The sequence below is a fragment of the Carassius carassius genome, chromosome 46, assembly GCF_963082965.1.
Source record: "Carassius carassius chromosome 46, fCarCar2.1, whole genome shotgun sequence".
NCBI classification, from domain to species: domain Eukaryota; kingdom Metazoa; phylum Chordata; class Actinopteri; order Cypriniformes; family Cyprinidae; genus Carassius; species Carassius carassius.
This window is the reverse complement of record NC_081800.1, coordinates 21060927-21078369: the sequence shown is the minus strand read 5'-3', so window position 1 is coordinate 21078369 and position 17443 is coordinate 21060927. Positions and strand designations below refer to the sequence as shown.

General features: G+C 37.5%; 1 protein-coding gene across 3 annotated transcripts in view; it reads right to left on the bottom strand.

Moving 5' to 3' along the window:
* Nucleotides 1-1152: 1152 nt before the first annotated feature.
* Nucleotides 1153-17443, bottom strand: part of LOC132129724 (plexin-A1-like) — a 221246-nt gene continuing 204955 nt past the window's right edge. For all 3 annotated transcript variants that reach the window (XM_059541422.1, XM_059541423.1, XM_059541424.1), the window contains 9 exons: nt 12481-12627; nt 11799-11958; nt 9780-9883; nt 8528-8624; nt 5791-5981; nt 4044-4213; nt 3723-3935; nt 3457-3607; nt 1153-1614 (listed from right to left, as the gene is read on the bottom strand). In XM_059541422.1, the coding sequence (XP_059397405.1) occupies nt 1519-1614; nt 3457-3607; nt 3723-3935; nt 4044-4213; nt 5791-5981; nt 8528-8624; nt 9780-9883; nt 11799-11958; nt 12481-12627 (1329 nt within the window). In that variant the 3' untranslated portion in view covers nt 1153-1518. The remainder of the gene's footprint in view (nt 1615-3456; nt 3608-3722; nt 3936-4043; nt 4214-5790; nt 5982-8527; nt 8625-9779; nt 9884-11798; nt 11959-12480; nt 12628-17443) is intronic.

Genomic DNA, 17443 nt, shown 5'->3' with positions numbered 1-17443 from the left:
AAAAATGGCATAAGGAAGTCAAGTAGCTTATGAAAATTAAACAAAAAATAAATAAAAATACTCCATAAAAAGATTCTACTTCCAAAAAAGCATCTACTGCTGATATGATGGGTGTTTTAAGAACGTGAATCTATAGTTAATGCCTTTCTGAGATTAATTCAAATCAACTTAGTTTAACTACAAGATTTCGTGAATGGGTAGCATTCACGTACAATTATTTAGCTTAAAAACACTTTCTGTGTGTCACACTTTTAAGCTTGTTTAAGCTTTTAAAAAATGTAGGCAGCTAAAAGAAAAGTGGAACTGCATGGAATTAACATTTGCTACATTTACTGTGATGTCACTGAACCTTCTCAGAATGCCAGATTGTAACATCATCAGTAACGGAACACATTCGTTGGTTCTTCAATCTCAAGTTTTCCTTCATTCTAGACTGATTTGTGCAAAAATGCCTGAGAGTGCTCACATCTGAATATGAGAAATGAACACGAGATGAAAACATGTTTTTGCATGGAATAGCAAAGAATATTGTCCTCAAGTGGCTTTCAGACTGAAACCAAATTGCAATAAAGGTTGAAAAAAAAAAAAAAAGTACAAACTAAGTACACAGATTCATCCACCAACTAAACAATGATTCTTGTTTTTCGTTAGGACAATTTCCCTCCAAAACACTAGGTACCACAGGGGAACACATTTGTCTGAGTTTGTTCTTTTTTGCACATTTTTTTTCAGTCTCAGTTCTTCAGTCACTAGGGTTGTCAACATTTAAATCATAGCACATTTTATCTAAAGAAAATCTTTTTTTTTTGCACAAAACAACATTCAAATAAAACATGGCACAGGACATTTTTTTGATATTTTTTTCATAATTCAGTCTGTTTCACATATCAAATTCATCTTGTTCTTTTCTATGTTAAAATGGAAAACTTTGTACGCATCTTTTCACTTTTTGTATAAAAATGCAGTTGTGTATATATATATACACATTTATATATATATATTTATATCATTTTCATTTGTTGTAGTTCCTGTAAATTGTGCAAATTCAGCAGTAACACAAGTGGCAGGAGACAGGAGTGAGTTGCTCAATCAACCCAAAGAAAAGAAAAAGATGTTAAATTAAGCGCTTAAAAAAAAAAATCCATTTGTGGGGGGGGGCACCGCTTTTATCCATTATGGGCTTTAAGTTCTTCTGGCTCATAATACAAGACATCCTTAGTGAGTAAAATCAGACAAGCGTGGCTCAACACACACTCCAAAATGATAAAAATCCAAACAACGAAGTCCTTTTGGTTGGACGCGGCATCCGAGGAGACATTCTGCTGCATGTTGAGTTCAAAGGAAGTGATGAAAGAGGATTTCCACCCTGGGCTGAGGGGTCTCCAGTGTACTGCTTCTGTCCTTGCAGTCCATTAGCTTAGTGTGTGTGTGTATGTGTGTGTGCGTGCATGTGTATGACTGTGGGGGAGGCATGGGGGCATGGGTCAGGAGGTGGGTGGAGAGATGGGGAGGGGGTCCTCAGCTTGCCAGAGCCATGGTATCGATAACCTGTTCCAGTTTACTGCGCAGTCTCTGTCGCCGAGCTAACTCATCCTTCTGTAGTGCGGACAGGATCTGTAGAGAAGGAAATGACCTCAGATTTGAGTTATTTAGTTGGTTTCTGAGGCAACAGACTTGCGTGAATAAATTACATTTCCCACAATAATCTCAGCATAAAAATGATAAAATACACAAAGCCTTAATGACACACTTATTAGATTTCCCTCTTTATTTTATTGCACAGGTGCTTAAAGATGTTTACTTTATCGGTCAGGAAAAATTGCTGGGGGAGGGGCTAAAAATAGAAGGGCTTGATGATGTCAGCTGACAAGAAAAGTCATTACAGAGGTAGAGTGAATTTAAATTTAATGGTTCACAATAATAATACTGATTTAAGTTGGGGTTCAAACCTACAACATTCTACCAGTAAAGATCTTTAACCACTTGACTTCATTTCCTTTGGGTATGTGTCTGTCTGCTGACGGAAATGCACATGTGCCGCTCAGAACTTGTTTGCAAAACAGCGTGTGATGCTAATACCCATCTTCTTGGTTTAACCAAAAGCAAGTGTCTAAATGTAAAGGAAACAGCAAAGAAAAGAATCTCCAACTCCCTCAGCATCAGATAATGGATGGACTGCTAATTTCCCTCCTGTTTTCATGCAGGTTCAGCGAGGGGATTCATGTGGACACGTGTGCATCTGGATAATAAAGACTAATGAACATAAACGGCTGTTTAAAACGCAACCAGCTGCAGTGTATTAATGTCAGACAGTGAGAGGGAGAGTGGTTTCATAGAGATCCGAGATGAGGTTTGATGAGTTGTGTTAGACTAAACTCTCCCGAAGGTGAGAAATGGAAGATGGAAATGAAATAATTTAGAAAGAAACAAGGGTAGGTGCTAACTATGGGCACCTTTTTATATCTGCTTAATAGGTGAAGAAACAGTTGCAAATGTAGGAATAATTATGGAGAGCAACTGTGTCTTTTTCTTTTCACTAAAATACACACACACACACACACACACACACCCTCATTTCTGTGTGAGGTAGAACTAAATGGTTTCCTTCGGCGGCTCATTATCTCTCCATTTATCCAGCCTGGCTGGAATGAGTCACTGATTCTGACACATGATCTTGTGTGTGCTGTCAGATGGCGTTATATGTGAAGGGCTACATGGATAATACTGAATCTGAATGGCCATGTATTAAATGTGTTAGATTTCAGATTTTGCCATTTTATTAACAGCCTATTCTGGCCTGCTTTGGTCGAAATCTGATGTACTAGTCAGAGTAGCCACCATATTTTTTTCTTTCTTTCATTTTTCTTCTATGAAACATCTTCAGAATAGCATTCTACACACAATTTTTCTAAAAAGTGGAATGCATTATTTATAGCAAAATAAGTTTCTGTATGCCAGAAGCAGCTATTTGCTGAATAGTTAAGTGTGCAACCAGACCACAATGTATGAAATAGAGTATCCCATGATGCAACTTGCTCAACTTAACCTTTTATTTCTTCTTGACCTTCTAATGTTGCTCAAACATATATTTCTTGACTCTGTGTTTGATTTAAGTTTTATGCAAATGTTTTATTTAATTCCTGAGATAACCAGATGCAACTTGATGAATTAGCCATGCAACAGTGTGGTCATGTGACAATGTGTTTGAAATGTTTGTTACTCATGGCACATTATTTACAACAAAATAATATATATATGGCTCAACTGGTTTTGCCTAAAGACCAAAATGTCAACAAAGTTGCTACCCAACACCAAAATTACCTACATTTAACATTTAACACTAAAATGAATTGTCCTTAACATTAAATATTCAAATGGTTTATTATGACCATTAACTGCATTGCTTAAACCATGTGCAAATATTAACACAACATATTCTGCCTTTCTTTCTCTTACCTCGTCTTTGTACTTGGCTATGTAGGAGTAGATCTCGTGGAGGGCACTCATGCTGTTAAACTGGCTCAGGTGGAGTCTGGACTGCTCCGCGAGATAAGCGCTCATGTCCTGATCACTGATGGCGGGCATGCGCGCAATGTCTGAGTAATACCTGCAGGACAGCAAAACAGCAGGTCCAGATGAGTGTGATGATTTGGAGTCTTTGAAGGTTGTAATTAACAACTAATAAGGGCATTTTCTGCCTAGCAAGATCTCATTCCACTTACCTTTCTACCCAGTTCTTGTAGTTGGGAATATCTTTAGCGTAGAGCAGCTTATTGGAGGGGGAATCTTTGCCAAGCTTGTGTTCAGATGTAGAGCAGGAGTCCATGAATGTTTGGGCCACAACTGAGAGACACGCATCTGTGATGCTGTTCTTGTGGATGTCGAACACAAACTGAGGGTTCTTGATCACGTTCACCCAGAACCTCAATGGCAAACTGAGGACGAGGGAAGGAAATGGGTAGATGGTTAGAAAAAAGTCCAACTGATTTCATGAAACAGAAATTTTACAATGAATGAAATGTTTACGAGTTGCCGCTCCTCACCAGTTGCTCTTCCAGGTATGCCGAACATCTGAATCTGTGATTTGGTGTTTGTCCGCCTGCTCGTCCAGGAAGTCAAACATGTATTTGATGGCGAGAGGGAGGGCACTGCCACGGTGAGCTGTGCTGAATATCGTCTCAAACAAATCATCAACGAATTTCTGTAAAGTACCCTGTGGAGAAAGAAGAAAACAGAAATGTTTCACCTGTGACTCTAAATGAATATATGACGGTCAAATGTCATTTTTTTCATATACGTTAATTTCATATACATTAATATTTAATCAGTGATTTTCAACTGGTTTTGCCCCAAAATCACGCTTTTGACTAAGTTGCTACCTAACAGCAAAATGACCTAAATTATCACACAAAATAAAAATAAATTATACTTAATATTACATACTGGAATTGTTTACTGTGACCAGTATTATTAAATATTAACATGGCAAACAGTAGAGTTTGACTGTTGATGTAATCAACAAAATATGGGAAAGGTTTTTCATTTCTGCTTTAAAAGCTCAATTTTTATTTTATTTTATGTACAATATTCTGGTTAGTTGCACGTTATTAATTACATTCATAATATGTTTTATCCACAAGCTTACACTGCTGTATTGCAGAAATTTGACCGACAGAAAAAGCCTGAAAACCTAACGGTTTGAAGCTACTAGAACTTTCACAGCTGTAAACCTATCCTATTGATCATAACGACTACTTGCATGGAATCGGTACTTGCAAAAACATACTAAAGGCCAAAAATCACCAAAGGGCCTCTAGCAGCCAAACTGGAGATGTCAGTTTATTCATCATCTCTGAGAGTGGGAGAACAGCAGTGGCTCTCAGATAATATGGATTGTGTTGATTAGGATGCTGGTGTGTGTGTGTGTGTGTGTGTGTATGAAACAGACAGGCACAGTCCATGTGGTTTCCCAGCATTCATTCTGTGCTCTGTCACCACGCACCATGAAGCACTCGATCCACAACAAATTACCTGTCTCCTGTTGTTCTCTTCCGCTCCAGCATTTCATTTATCTCTCGTTTTTTCTTATGTATCAAAATTGACCACCCGAGAGACTTGTAAACATATTCTGATTTCATTTTTTCCCTAGCCTAACAATTAGGAGGCAAAGCAATAAGCTACAGAAACAAGAATAGAGGGAGGAAGACAGAAGAGTGGAAATTAGATAGCAGGAACATGATATTGTGTCCTAACCAGGTGCGATGTGACAAGAGTCAAGCAATTTCTCTGTCAACACTAAATGTGAATCTGTTACAATTACAGCCAATCAGAACATATTTGATGTTTAATTTGCAGGATTTTGGACCAATGGGATTCAATGTAGGCAGTTTTTCCCAGCACAGCAGCAAATAAAAAATACAAGAAAACTAGGAAACTGAAATAACAAACCATCCTGTCTTTCATTGCTTATTGGATTTGGTTAGGATAAAAGCAAAACGTTGCATCGTTTTCATCATCCTCAAAACCTAAAGGTTCATCTCAGTTCTTAAGCATATCTTAAGATGCATTTTTGTCAATCACAAAAACACAAGTGGACAATGCTAAATACAGGTGTAAAGAGAGTCTGAAAGGTTTTCAGCTTGTCACCTCTGACCATTTCTGACCAATCAGGAAGGTGGACAAACGAGACAGATTAAAACACCTCCTTCATCTACTCCCTCGTGATCCAATCGACCAAAATGCATCTTCATAAATAGCAGGTTTAAGAGAGAAAACTTAATGCAAACTCACCTTGGTGGCCAGCAGTCGTGTCAGGTAGATCTCTGACACCATCTTGCTCCCGCGATCGCCCTCACGTTGATCTGCATGGTCGTGGTTTTTGACGAGGTGCCAGAGTTTGGTCCCGCTCTCTAGATCGGGCGTGATCATGGGCGTCCTGGACCGTAGACTGTCTGGGCTGCTGGCCGTCCTCAGCATACTCTCTGAAGAGAAACACGGAGTCAAGCATCAACAAATTTTATAACACAGATGGCTCTATTTTTACATTTGCTAGGCCAAGAAATGACAATACTTGCCAAAAGAATTGTTCATGCTGATTAATGTTATAGTTCAACAAACTATCTAGTAAAAATTGATGTCTTTTATCATGTTCCTTATTTTGCTGCCGTTTCATAAAAGCAATACACCTTGAAAGGCCATGCATTACAGTAATTTTACTTTAGTCAAGGGTGTTTTAGGTACTCGTAAAGCATTAAAATCAATGTAACGCATGGCCTCTCGAGGCTTATTGCTTTTATTTCATCATAATTTGGATGGTTCAGAGATCTCTGGTAGTATTGAACCCACACATCTTCATAAATATAATATAAACCAAAAACCTAAACAGCATAAAACAGTCACATTGGCAGTTGTAAATCAGGTCCGGCGGTCTCTTCTATCTGATGAGCAGTCGGCTGTTAGAAACCCAGGAGTTACACATCAAAGATGAGAGCGGAGATGAGCTGAGCTCTGGCTAATGGATGGTTAAGCACAGTAATCTGTCTAAGGATAAGGCATTCTGGGTAAGGATAATTTCCTGTGGATGCCCTTAACTACAATGAATATACTGCATCTGCAGAATCCATCAAAAACTCCCTCAGGTTTATTCTATCCTTAAGTGGCAAGTGGGAGTGAAAGATAGAGTCCCGCGTCTGGAGTCTAGTTAATCAGTCACAGACTGGCAGGCCAGCATGCTTGAAAGAAACAGCCACTGTAAGCTTAATTCGGCTCCTCGCAGTGCTTTTATATTATACCACATAAAAAAGTCAAGGCTTAGAAAAACATAATAGTAAAAAAGCAAATAAATAATAAATAAAGGAATAAATAAACCAGGGAATGAGCATTTTTAAGCTACACAGAGACCACAAGATAACGGAGATAAACACTAATGGCTGAAACTTATTTACTGCAAGTACATCAACGCAGACGTTCAGGCACCGAAATGTGTCAGAGCACAATTCATAATTAAATACAAGTGTGTACTGCATCCATAGTGTTGCTGTAATGATGGTTTTCTACGGTCAAGTTTCTAGTTCATGTAAACTAGAAATTAGTTTTCATTCATGTACTGTAAATAATGTGGCATTTATAATTTTACTAAAGAAGATTATTGTTTAAAGTAAATAATTTACATCAAATATATCCTGAAATTTTTTCTGATTACGATTATGATTTCCAACAAAACCAAAAAAACAAAGCATTGTTTTCAGCACTGATGATAAGAAATGCATCTTGACCACCAAATGAGCTTATTAAAATTATTTTTATTGATATTAAAATTCTGCATCATCACTACAGAAAAAAATAATTTAAAAAATATATTACAATAGACAAATCTTTTAAATTGCAATATTATTTCACAATATGACTGTTTCACATTATTTTTTATCAAATAAATGCAGCCCATAAAAAAAAAGCTACCAAGAAAAAAAAAAAAAAGAAAGAGTTGAATATTTTATTTTCTTCTGTATGCATCAGCATTATATCAGTCACCCTGCTTTCTATAAGAAAACCTTATTGGTCAATCGCTGACCAAAGATTTGCCTTTGTGTATTTGCAGATGTAAGCTTCTATATTTTTATGAGTATGATTCTGGTCAAACAGGCCGTTCATGCCTGCATGGTACTACTGTAGCAACAAGCAAGTGTTCATATATCATTTCTCAATGTGACACAAATCGCATATAATTCTCAGCTCAGGATAATAAAGGATGACACGAATATATAAAAATACCCTCTGAGCAGTCTGAAATAAGACTTCCTCAATTCTCTCCCATGGCCTGTGAATGCATCGTTCATTATTAATGGTACCAGTGTCAAACTTCATTACGGAGGCCCAGGGAGATGCGTATCTCCATGTCCATTCTGGAGGCTGGGGAGGAACTTTCCTTCGGGTATTGAAGATATGAATTCACTTCCTGAATGTGAAAGGGGTGAAAGGACTTGGAATAATGTTCAAAGGTATAATCACAAACTTACATAAAAAAAGTAAGGGCCAGATCATGAAATGACCAATGATGATAAGCATCAGCATCAACTCTGACACCACAGTGACTGTGCTAACTGCTGCCGTTTCTATGGCAATGGGTGAAACATGACTTGAACAACAATACGAATGTGTGTCCAGTGTTATAGCACTCAGAGAATTATCTGAGACATGAAGCCCCCTCTCAAAGGGAAATATAATGGACGTCTGCCATGAGAGAGCCAAAGTGCTCAGAAAACAAAACAATATCATCACAAAGAACAGCAAAAAATAAAAAATAAAAAAACATTAAGTTTGCCAGCTTTTTGAAATCGCGACACAAAGACACGATACTAGCTAGAGTCCTCATTTTCATTGGAAACGTAGAGGCCAGTGGGCTCTGGGAGCAATATAGACAAGTCTTTTGGTTTCATATGATCTCACTCTTCTGATGAAATTCTCGAAGGAGATGAGACTTGAACGTTCTGAGGAGAAAATCAAAAGAAGAATGAGACTGAGTTCTTACCGTATCTGCTGAGGGACTTGGTGAAGGTGGATGAGTTTGAGATGTTGTATGCAGAGTTTTGCTTTGGCACCAGGGCGATAACAGACCCATCTGTTACCTGAGGACAGTGAGCAGCACAATATTACTGCAACATACTCAGAAAAACTCAAATCACAGAGACATTAGCAGGCTATACTATATATACAGGCATATCATATATTATGCCACAATACTCACACAGATCAACCCGTAGCACTTTATTTTACAGTCCTGTTCCTCGTGTACATACTATTTACTTATTATAGTAATTACAATAACTATGTAATAACTAGGTACTAACCCTGAACCTACCCCTAAAACCTAAAACACTAGTTACCTTGTATTACCAGAACTTTCTTAGATAAATACACTGTAAGTACACTACAAGTACATGTAAGTACACGTACTGTAAAATAAAGTGCAACCGATCAACCCGTATGTTGTGTATCAAATGTTTCTGATAATTGAGCACCAAATAAGCATATTAGAATTATTTTAAAAAGATCATGTGATATTGAAAACTGGAGTACATGGCTGCAGAAAATTCATCTTTGCAGTCAAAGGAATAAATGATTTAAAATAAAGAAATAAAGTTATTGTAAATTGTAATAATATTTAATAATATTACTTGTTTTACTGTATTTTTCAGAAAAAAAATGCAGCCAGGGTGACCATAAGAGACTTTACAAAAAAAAAAAAAAAAAACATTACAAAATTACCCCAATTTTTTTACCGGTGGTGTTTGATATACAGTGACGACTCATATGTTGACTTGATTACAAATGTTTTGTAGAAAAACAACTTTTAAATTCCCAACTTATTTCAGTGAGTTACCATTAATTTGTACAGTCATTAATGAATGAATGTAATGAAATATTCCTAAGAATTTTAAAGATAATTCTATAGAGATTACTGAAAACCATTTCTATTTGTATACCAGGTAAGAATACTTAGAATTAATATATATATATATATATATATATATATATATATATATATATATATATAAAATAAAATAAAACACTAAGATTTGAATTTGGCTTTAAAGAAGTCTCTTGCATTACAGGAATAAATTATATCAAGTATAAAGTATATTCAAATAGAAAACCATTATTTTAAATTGCAATAATATTTCACAATATTACAGTTTTTCTTGTATTTTTAATCAAACCTTTTATTTTCTTTATTAAGGCTGTTTCCATGGTAACAGCTCAGGTGTGGACAGTAACCGTACCTGATAGTGTGCTAGTGTGTTCAGGCGTTTCCAGTCATTATCAATCTTAGTAGTGACATCCTCATCCTGCAGAATGATCCTCGCCAGTCGCCCCTGACGCCACTCTGCAACAGAAAACAAGTTGAGTATGGTGTGTCAATAAGAATGGGGTGATGTTTCATGTTTAAGAAAACAGCAATTACTTATTTATAAATACATTTTGTCCCCAAATGCCTCTCAAAGCAAGTTTTGTCATATTTAGCTAATTTTTGGGAACAATTTTGTACTCTGGCTCTAGCTACAGTATGTGTACAAAACACACATCACTCCCACAACAAGGACGAAAGGCTTCTTTCCTTTTATCCTCTTTAGAAAGGCTTCATTTATAACACATAACCTTGTGCAGACCTTGTTCGAATAGCCCTGTGCAGAGTGAAGTCACTTTTCTTAGCTGAACAAATGCAAAAGCATGCGCTTGCTGTTACCAGAGTTGAGCAACATTACTAGGAAGTCAGAGTCCGGGTCAGATCTAAATGACAGATCTGATCAAGATCATGAGAATGACTATTCTAAGCCTCTTACAAGCAAACCGTTCCAATAAACCACCTCCCTGTTTATTTGTAGCAGGAGAAGTCGCAGTTTCTTATTTCGAAACAGGCTCTGAAAGACAGCTGCCAAGGAGCGGAGTAAAGCCAGATGAGATCTGCAGCTGATAGCATCACTCAGTCTGAGCCAGATGACAATCATGTTGGGAACTGCTCGAGCTAATGGGATCTTGCTGTGGATGATATGGTTCAGTGTCTATTTCCCTGGTGCCCACAATGGTGACATCAGCATCCATTTACAGTATATCAAGCTGCTGATAAGCTGAACATTTGTATCAGCTTACAGTACCTGCTTTGAACAGAGGCATTTGATTACAAGGATGTGCAAAAGGGATGTTAATAATTTAGTTTAATCATTTAATTAAGCTTACCAATTGTCAATTTATTTAAGTGACGTGACATACAGTCAAGTATGGTGACCGATACTCAGAATTCATGCTCTGCATTTAACCCATCCAAAGTGCACACACACACTGCACACACACACACACACACACGGAGCAGTGGGCAGCCATTTATGCCGTGGCGCCCGGGGAGCAGTTGGGGATTTTGTGCCTTGCTCAAGGGCACTTTAGTCGTGGTATTGCCAGCCTGAGACTCAGACCCACAACCTTAGGGTTAGGAGTCGAACTCTCTAACCACTACGCCACGACTTCCCCACAAAGTTTAGGTTATGTCCATATAATATTTGGACTTTTTCACATGCATTTTGTTGCATTAAAGTCAGTGATTAAAATGATTAATTGACCATTAATTTAAATGACAATCAACTATGAAACTTCCTGAAAAATGACTTGTAATATTTCATTGATGTAACCATCTTGAAGAATAACTGCTCTGGCATCCATTCATCCAAGCCGCACATTTCTACAGGGTTTTTCACATTGTGTTTAACCCTGGGTAAGGCCACTCTTTGTCCTGGGTTATGCAACATTTCACTTTTGTAATTTTGAAAAGAGGTTAGAATCACTTTTAACCCCATGTTTTAAAACCTTCACAAAATGCAGAGGCAAAGGTACACACTATACAGTGTGAAATGATGCAGGGCTAGAATGTTACAGCAAATTATTCATCAACAGAAAACCAATCATAAACTGCCTCATTCAATACTCATGTGTTTTTGCATAGAAACCTTTACTTTAACATGAAACATTTTCAGAGATGGACAGGCAGTTATTAAAACAGGTCATTTGCCAATCAATCTTATTGACCTCATAAATATGCAAATAGGAACATTAACCCAAGGTTTCCAAATGTAGAGTATGTACCCAACTGCCCAGCATTAATTACAAATACAGGGCAAAGTATAAATAGTGTGCACCTTGAAACAAATTAAGACAGGATTATGCTCTCCATGGATTAGAATAACCCTGCATTAACAATTTCAAGTGTGAAAAGCCATATTCCTCCCTCCGTCGTTCTCAAGAGTTCTTACCCAGGTCCATGTCTCCTGCTTTTGGTCTCTGTGAGTATGGGCTTCCTTTATACACAGCATCCAGAAGCTTCTCTTTCACCTGGGTAATTGTGTCACAGTTCAGGCTTTTCACTGTCACCTCCAGGCCATTCTCGTTCTCGGGGTTCACACAATGAAGTGTCTAAAAGGAGACAAGATAAATCAGTCTGAGCAATTTATTATTAGCATCTAGTTTGAACAGTTCGAGATTCAAGATTTTTATTTGTCACATACATGGTTATAGGGAGAGCATATGACCAGCAGTGAAATCTAAGTAACAGTTAAGGCACTCTCACTATAAAAACAAGCTGAAAACACCAATGAGCTGCTCATCCCTCTCTAAGAAAATATCCTTTAAATTTCCTTAAAGATCAATCTATTAAATTATTTAATACTTATTAAATAATTATTATTTGAAACTATCAGCAGGAAGTATAAATAACACTCTTTACATAAAGTACATGGAGAATTGACTAGTTTCAATAGGGCTTAGTGTTAGCCTGTTGCTAAGCTAACAACATTACACGTTGACTTTTTTTCTTCTATAATAACATGCATGATTTGCGGACATGAATTATGCATGAGACTATTCAAGTAAATTTATGTTTAATCTCTATTTGAATGAAAATTAAAAAATATACTTGTGCTGTGCACTTGCACTGACCAGAGTCTTGTAGTCAATCTGTTGCCGGATGAGTTTGTCCTCACTGAGGGAGTATCTGGCCTCTCCGGTGATGGCGTCTATAGGGCCTTTTTCCATTTGCTGTTTCATAGCACAGTACAGCATGAAGAGAGGTTCACCAGCACACTCCTGTAGAGAGAGAAAGAGTGTCAGAAACAACAACAGTGTGTAAGGACTCCATGATGTGAAAAAAATGTGACTTTTTTCACCTTATAAAAAGTGGAAGACAAAGCAAAAAGATGACGCAATCAATAGCCATTCTTTCCTTTCATAGTAACACGCGGACATAAAATGCATTTCAGGTATGTATATTGAGCAAAACTTGATTACTGATAAACTGTCACTTCAGATGTGAAAAACAAGCAGCTATAATGGTGCACCGCTTTCAAATAATCACAAGGACTTGCCAATCAATACAACCATTAGCCTCACACACTCAAAATGCCCCTCTCGAAAAAGACAAACAGTTTAAATGCAGGGGAGGAAGAGAAAGATAGATGGAGGTTAACGATTGGGAGGAAGCACTTAAACCCCTTTGTGAAACAAACGGATAGGTGTGGAGAAAAAGAGAAAAGAGAGAGAGAGGGATGGCTGGGGTGTGGACTGATAGGCTGTTTTCTGCATTAGCATTAACATCTTTCACTGACTTAACAAACAACTTTCTGTTTTTCAGTTTTCTTAATTCTTCAGATTTATGTTTCTGTTTGATCCAGGTGTCTATTAGCAGTTAACTAGCCTCATGTAGTCTGTGTTACTATTATGACTTATTCTGGACAATTAGCATCCACTCAGAGAGGAAGATTTGATCTGACTGACATATAAAGACACCAAATAAAGCTAAAAACTAAATAAAGCTTAAATAAAATATGAATAAAAGACTAAAAACTTTTAAAATGAGAAATTATTTTAAAATCAGTGAATAAGTTTGCTTCACCCTAGTTTCTTCTCTGTAGCTTCAGATTTTGTATTGTATGTGAATTAGCTTGCTAGCTTTTGCCTCAGAAAATTTTGACTAGCAAGTTTATTTATTGTCGCTTCAGATAGCAGATAGAGTTGCACATAATCACACAAAATCAGCAGAGAAACTAGCAATTAGCAATCTTCTTCACTGTAGCCTCAGATTTTGTGTGATATCATGTGCATAAGCTAAGCTTTCAAATCGCTAGTTTCTGCTTCAGTTATTCATTGTAGCTTCAAATTTTCAAGTCAAAATCTGAGATAATTTCAGAAGATTGATCAGGTTCTAATGCAGGAATCTTGTAAGCCATAAAAATTACAGTGAGGAGTCACATGCGAGATGCATCAGGCACATACCCCTCCTCAGCCAACCCCTGACCACACTGACTATGATGGGCGCGGTGAAACGAAGAAACCCACCATCTCCCTCCGCCTTACACATACCCATATGAAACAGTTTCTTCTGGTTTCCTCCATCACTTCGTCCTGTTTACTCCACCCACCCTCCCACCATATGCTGTTAACGTCTCGTTAGCATCTGCGCTAATTAAGCAGACAGCTGCTAACGAGTGGGATCGCAAATACATCACTCTTAGAGACCCCCACTGCAGCGCACGCGGCCGAGAGACCAGACCTCATCCCACGCTTCAGCTTCATTAAAGAAATAGACAGAAAGAGAGTGAGAGAGCGCAGAAAACATAGCCAGACCTCACCCACCCATAGGGCTAATGAACAGTAGCAGGAAAATATCCTGTTGAAATATAGAGCTAGCAGATCAAATATTCCGCACTACAGCCTTGAGCAGACTTGTTGACACTGTGGCCAGAATGTTGATTAAAAAAAAAGTGTACTTTGTGAGAAATATTTCTGAGAAGGTTTGATTCAACTGTGCTGTCTGAGCCGTGTCTTCATATGTGGTATCACAAGCTGTGTGTTGGTGACAACAGCTTGTCAGTTCCACTAACTCATGCCACAATCCCATCGTCTAAAACAGCACCGCTTTTCCTAATGCTAATTAATGATTTTAAACTGCCTGCTTCTGAACTTCTGTCAGTTAGCAGAGGAGTCAAACGAGGCCTGTAAACAGTCAAAACTTGAAACAGACTTCAAACTAGCAAATCGGAATTGGGCTATTTGGTCTGAAAGGATGAGTTCACCCCCCCCCCCCCCCCCAAAAAAAAAACCCTCACGCCATTCTAAATCTGTTGAAATTTCATAGTTCACAAAAGATTTTAGGCAAAATATTCTTGCTGTATGTATCATTTTTAGCCATACTATTGCCTTAAGTGAGACTTGATTTCCTCACTCACATGCAATCATATATCTTTATATCAGGGGTTCTCAACTCTGACCCTCGAGGTCCACACACATGAACACACCCGAACAAGTTAAACAAGGCTTCCAGGATCATTAGAAAGTTATATATATATACAACCCGAATTCCGGAAAAGTTGGGACGTTATTTAAATTTTGATAAAATGAAAACTAAAGGAATTTCAAATCACATGAGCCAATATTTTATTCTCAGTAGAACATAGATAACGTAGCAAATGTTTAAACTGAGAAATTTTACACTTTTATCCACTTAATTAGCTCATTTAAAATTTTATGCCTGCTACAGGTCTCAAAAAAGTTGGCACGGGGGCAACAAATGGCTAAAAAAGCAAGCAGTTTTGAAAAGATTCAGCTGGGAGAACATCTAGTGATTAATTAAGTTAATTGATATCAGGTCTGTAACATGATTAGCTATAAAAGCTTTGTCTTAGAGAAGCAGAGTCTCTCAGAAGTAAAGATGGGCAGAGGCTCTCCAATCTGTGAAAGACTGCGTAAAAAAATTGTGGAAAACTTTAAAAACAATGTTCCTCAAAGTCAAATTGCAAAGGCTTTGCAAATCTCATCATCTACAGTGCATAACATCATCAAAAGATTCAGAGAAACTGGAGAAATCTCTGTGTGTAGGGGACAAGGCCGGAGACCTTTATTGGATGCCCGTGGTCTTCGGGCTCTCAGACGACACTGCATCACTCATCGGCATGATTGTGTCAATGACACTACTAAATAGGCCCAGGAATACTTTCAGAAACCACTTTCGGTAAACACAATCCACCGTGCCATCAGCAGATGCCAACTAAAGCTCTATCATGCAAAAAGGAAGCCATATGTGAACATGGTCCAGAAGCGCCGTCGTGTCCTGTGGGCCAAGGCTCATTTAAAATGGACTATTTCAAAGTGGAATAGTGTTTTATGGTCAGACGAGTCCAAATTTGACATTCTTGTTGGAAATCACGGACGCCGTGTCCTCTGGGCTAAAGAGGAGGGAGACCTTCCAGCATGTTATCAGCGTTCAGTTCAAAAGCCAGCATCTCTGATGGTATGGGGGTGCATAAGTGCATACGGTATGGGCAGCTTGCATGTTTTGGAAGGCTCTGTGAATGCTGAAAGGTATATAAAGGTTTTAGAGCAACATATGCTTCCCTCCAAACAACGTCTATTTCAGGGAAGGCCTTGTTTATTTCAGCAGGACAATGCAAAACCACATACTGCAGCTATAACAACAGCATGGCTTTGTCGTAGAAGAGTCCGGGTGCTAACCTGGCCTGCCTGCAGTCCAGATCTTTCACCTATAGAGAACATTTGGCGCATCATTAAACGAAAAATACGTCAAAGACGACCACGAACTCTTCAGCAGCTGGAAATCTATATAAGGCAAGAATGGGACCAAATTCCAACAGCAAAACTCCAGCAACTCATAGCCTCAATGCCCAGACGTCTTCAAACGGTTTTGAAAAGAAAAGGAGATGCTACACCATGGTAAACATGCCCCGTCCCAACTATTTTGAGACCTGTAGCAGAAATCAAAATTCAAACCAATCAGAGAGAAAACCAAATATAGCATATAGAATGTGACGGTAAAATTGTGAAATATAAAATTTTGAAATAACTTTTATATATTTGAATACATTTTAAAATGTTATTTATTCTGGCGATGCAATCATTGCTCCAGTCTTCAGTGTCACATGATCAGAAATCATTCTTATATGTGAATTTGCTGCGTAATTGTTATTGGTTCACACTTATTAATAATGGTTCTTGTTATTATCAATGTTAAAAACTGTTTTTGCTGTTTTGTGGAAACATTCAGGTTTCTTTACAGAACAGAAAGTTCAAAAGAACAGCATTTGAAAAATAAATCTTTTGTAACATTATAAATGTTTTTACTATCGAATTTGAGAAATTTAATGCATATTTGCTGAAAAAAAAAATCATTAATTTTAAACACACACAACATGTTATATCATGGTTTCTGCATAATTATTAAGTAGCTGTTAACTGTTTGAAACATGGATAATAATAAGAAATGTTTCTCGAGCAGCAAATCAGCATATTAGAATGTTTTCTGAAGGATCATGTGACACTGAAGACTGGAGTAATGGCTGCTGAAAATTCAGGAATAAATTACCTTTTAAAATATATTACAATAGAAAACATTTATTTTAAATTGTAATATTATTTCACAATAATAATGTTTTGCTGCATTTTGAGCACATAAATGCATCCTTGGTAAACATAAGAGACTCCATAAAAAAAAAAAAACACTTTTTTTAATTAGTATTGTGAACAAATAATGACAACTTTCATTTTCGGGCAAACTATACTTTTACAAGCAACTAGATTCAATGTACTCAAATAATACAAAAGCACGTTCAATTTGTGTCATAGTTAAATTAATCTCTATGAAGTGAAAGTATTCTGGACTCCCGTTTCCTGTTGATTAAAATTCTTTCATTGCATGCTGAGCCCTGCATGATTAAACTAATAAAACTAGAGAGAGTGAGAGAGCTACAGAGAGACAGACAGGGGAGGACCGACATCCTGCAGCTCAATCACGCTCTGTGAGTGGCATCATGGAGTGATGCAGGATGGAGGGGGGAGATACAAAATGAGACGGAGCTAAGAGCTGATGGAGAGTAGGATGCAGAGGTGCCTG